We start from the raw sequence: 4,515 nt of genomic DNA on the forward strand, positions 1-4,515 counted from the left end.
ACTAATTGAAAATGGATGGGAAAATGTAGGTTCAAGGATAAGGAAATAAAAATAGTAAACTCTATTCTAGTTTTCGAAAAGTACATCTATGAATTCTGTTATGTAGTAGAGATAGCATAACAAAGAATTGTAGTATATTGTTTTGATTTAAAGAAAATCACACGTTATACTTCACCTTGTTATCTAACACCCCAAATTTATGGTATTATTATTTTACTATAAGACTATTAAATGAGAATAATTTTTAATGACAATCAATTTTAAATACTAAAATAATTAGTTACGTCCCAGATTATATAGAAATACAATATAGTAGGTCCACATTTTAATATAAGAGAACAGTTAGGGTAGACTTGCAAATAAGTTGTTAAGCTTATCCAAAATAAACCATAATTTAAAACTTAAACACAGTAGAGTATTTCAAAATGATAAGGAACAACTAAGAGCCCTAACTAGACTAAGCAGCAACATCATCTCCCACCACAGCCTGCTCTAGAGGCACCTCATCCACATCTGATCACACCTAAGTGGATAATCATTGCAAAAGAAAAACATACCCAAGCAAAACACAACACAAAAGCAAGGGTGAGCTAGATATACAAAAATCATGTTATAACAATCACACACATTATGCAATTAAATACAGATATACTAGACTACACCAACCTAACTTGTTACACTTTACACTTGACTCGTCCGGACTTAGAATGATTGTCGAGCTATGGCGGGTCATGCACTTGTGGTGGCCTCTGCTGCTTTGCAAAGCCATTGCCAATGGGTTTCACCCTACCATACTCACGAGGTTAGTTCGTTATCACTCACCTTAGGCTATACTGGAAGCACCCAAGACTAGGATCTCCTGCTACTACTCACGACATGATTCAATCCTCTCTACTTGAGAATGATTGACCATTGTAGATAACCCTCAAGACTGAGCTACCATGCAAATCATTCTAAACACTAAGGGCACCACCATGAATCTTCTCCTTGAAGATCATGGAATTACGCTCAATAATATAGGGCACCACCATGTAACCTCCCTTTGAGATCCATGGAATTATGTCCAATAACATAAGGCACCACCATGTAACCTCCCTTTGAGATCCATGGAATTACGTCCAATAAGATAAGGCACCACCATGTGACCTCCCTTTGAGATCCATGGAATTACGTCCATCAACCATACTGTCACTTTGAAACTTAACTCAAGACATGAACAACCAAATACCATAATATTATCACATTGAATCCAAACATATAACCTAACTGATCATACAATATCTTAGATACTTTTACACCATTCTAATAATCAAAACTTAGTTCAAGGTTATCATAAAACAGGAATAAAAAGAATAAAAACAAGGTTATCACCGACTAACTTATATATTATTTTGTAAAAAAAGAATTATTAGTATCTAGTCTTTACTGTAAATAAAAAAAATATTCTTGGGAATTAAAGTTTAAATTGATATTTAACATTAATTACTAATGTGTTTTTACATTAGTGCAAAAAACATTTTATAGCAACTTTTTATATGTATTATAATTCATCCAGTAAAAAAGTGATGCAATGATATAATTATAAATATTTTAAGATTTTTTATACATGTTCTAGCTCCAACTGATATAGAAAGTTTTCGTAATGGTAAAATGAAAATAAAATAAACATTTTTTATACCAATTCGACCTATAACTGACATAGAAAATGATGGTTTTTTGGAGCACTACAAAAATTTCATATCAGGCCACTGAGCCTACTCTTTACTTCATATACATCACCATCGTGTTTTAAGAGCAAGGGTTCAGAAACCAGAATTTAAGCAAGCATATAACAATGGCTGGAGGTTGGTCTTTCTGCTTCCGCTTTCTTTCTTATAAATCTGAATATGATTAAATGTGCTTGTTTGAGATATTTAGATTTATCGAATCTTTAGTATGAATTTTTACATTTGGTATCAGAGTTGTTTATCCTCTGCCTTGTCTGGTTCACTCCTCTGCGTATTGTGTTTTTAGTTTTATCAATTGTTTTGAAACTGAATCGAAAGAAGAAAGTTTTTCTGTGAAATTTTCTGTGAAATTTTGGTGCTAAAACCCTCACATATTATTGGGTTCGTGTTTGAATACGCCTTGTTGGAACCATGCTGGAGGTTGAAGATGATTGAAACGATATTTGTTTTTGCGTTTCATTTTGGGCATCTTTCAGAAAAAAAAAATTCTTCTTTATCTGCTGTACGCGCACTGGAGATTTAGGTACACTACTTCTGGTTTTAATTAATAATGTACGCTTCTGGTTTTAATTAATAATGTACGCTTCTGGTTTTATCTCCTCTGCCTTGTCCTTTCATTCTGCACACACAGATTGCTTTTCATATATATAAATATATAATATTTTTTGGTTACGTTTTATATTGGATGTTTTTTCTTATTGCTGTTATATGTGTATAATATATATATATATATATATAATATATATAGCACTGGTATACAGGCACTGGTATGCGTGGATATTATACTAACATTAAATATTAGTATAATAATTTTTTAATATTATATATTTATAATATGACTCTTAGATTTTATTTAGATTAAATATAAGAGAGAATTTAATGTTTAGTGATAAATATAATTTTTTAATAATTAGAGAGTAGCCACAACATCTTTAATTAATTAAATTATATTATAAAGATCACTTTATTGAAACATTAATTGTAATTAATTATATATAATGTGATGAAATATACCCACAGGATTTTCCTTACATTTGTATGATTAATTAGGATAAAATATTTATTATAATTCTTAAATTTCCCACAGGAATTAGGAATGTGATATAATTTAATAGTTTTATCATAAGGTTAAATGAGTCTAATTGAGTAAGACTTTAGCCCACAGGCAAGTTTTATGTTAATAGACTTATTGGTAAAGACATGTTTTGCATTGGTAAAACATGACATTTATTTTAGTCTCAAATTATGATAATGAACATGAATATTTTGAATTTGTAGTTTCTCAATCTGTGAATATTTCTGATATCAAGTGTGGTATTCCCGAGTTGAAAGGAGATAATTATAAGATTTGGAAGCAAAGAGTTCTTCTTCATTTAGGCTGGATGGACATAGACTATGCTATTAGAAAACCTGAACCACCGGGTATTACTGAGACTAGCACTTCAGATGCCATTGAACTTTATGAAAAATGGGAGAGGTCAAATCGTCTCTCCATAACGTTCATAAAAACCAATATTTCCGCTGGAATCCGGGTTCGGTTGATCAGTATGAGAATGTCAAGGATTTACTGAGGGCTATTGATGAGCAGTTTACGACATCTGATAAATCTCTTGCCAGCACTCTTATAATGCAGTTTTCATCCTTAAAGCTCACTGAAATTAAGGGAGTGCGTGATCATATCATGCGCATAAGGGACATTGTGGCTCAACTAAAAGCTTTGGAAGTTACCATGTCTGATTCTTTCCTAGTGCACTATATTTTGTGCACTTTGCCTCACCATTATGCTCCCTTTAAAATCTCTTACAACACACATAAGGACAAGTGGTCGATTAATGAATTATTGACCATGTGCGTTCAAGAAGAAGAAAGGCTATTGATTGAAGAAGGGGAGAAGGTGAACTTGACCACTTCAATTAAGAATAAGAAGAACCAAGTTAATAAGAAGGGAAAGATTCCTGCTCAGTCAGTTATTAAGAAGGAGTCCAGATGTTTCTTTTGTAAAAAGAAGGGACACATGAAGAAGGAATGTCAAAAGTTTAAGGATTGGCTTGAAAAGAAAGGTAATTTATTTGCTTTTGTCTGTTATGAATCTAATTTGACTAGTTTTAATCATAACACATGGTGGATTGATTCTGGTTCTACAATTCATGTTTCTAATACCTTGCAGGGTATGGAAAACCTAAGGAAACCGATAGGAAGTGAGCAACACATCTATTTAGGAAGCAAGATGAGTTCACATGTTGAAGCCATTGGGACGTGCAATTTAGTTTTAAGCAGTGGTTTTGTTTTATGTTTAGAAAAGACCTTTTATGTTCCTAGTTTTAGCAAGAACTTGATTTTTATTTCACAACTTGCACCTTTGGGTTTTTCCTTTAATTTTATGGATTCTGGTTTTACTTTATTGAATAAATCCAAAGTTATTGGCTTTGGGGAATTATGCGATGGTCTTTACTTTATTAAATTGCAAACAACGCTGCTTATAGTTCTATGCATGTTTCCGCTGGGTTAAAAAGATATGTTATAATGAGGATTCTTCTGTTTTATGGCACCGTAGATTGGGACATATCTCCATTGAGAGAATTAAGGGATTAGTAAATGAAGGAGTACTTAGTACTTTGGATTTTACTGATTTTGAGACTTGCGTGGATTGCATTAAGGGTAAGCAAACTAACAAGTCCAAAAGATGTGCTAAGAGGAGTTCAAGTTTACTAGAAATTATTCATACAGATATTTGTTGTCCGGATATGGACGCAAGTAGTCTAAAATACTTTATCACCTTTATAGATGA

The 4,515-nt window shown here is 32.3% G+C and overlaps 1 protein-coding gene across 1 annotated transcript; it reads left to right on the forward strand.

Moving 5' to 3' along the window:
- Positions 1-1,834: 1,834 nt before the first annotated feature.
- Positions 1,835-3,929, forward strand: LOC148206581 (uncharacterized). The gene is made up of 3 exons (XM_088116451.1): positions 1,835-1,844; positions 3,006-3,787; positions 3,895-3,929. The coding sequence occupies exons 2-3, from the start codon at positions 3,196-3,198 to the stop codon at positions 3,927-3,929; spliced, it is 627 nt and encodes a 208-aa protein (XP_087972577.1). The 5' UTR covers positions 1,835-1,844; positions 3,006-3,195.
- The last annotated feature ends 586 nt before the right edge of the window (positions 3,930-4,515 follow it).

Source organism: Vigna umbellata, chromosome 1 (assembly GCF_029865625.1).
Source record: "Vigna umbellata cultivar VRB3 chromosome 1, Vumbellata_1.0, whole genome shotgun sequence".
In the NCBI taxonomy this organism is placed as follows: domain Eukaryota; kingdom Viridiplantae; phylum Streptophyta; class Magnoliopsida; order Fabales; family Fabaceae; genus Vigna; species Vigna umbellata.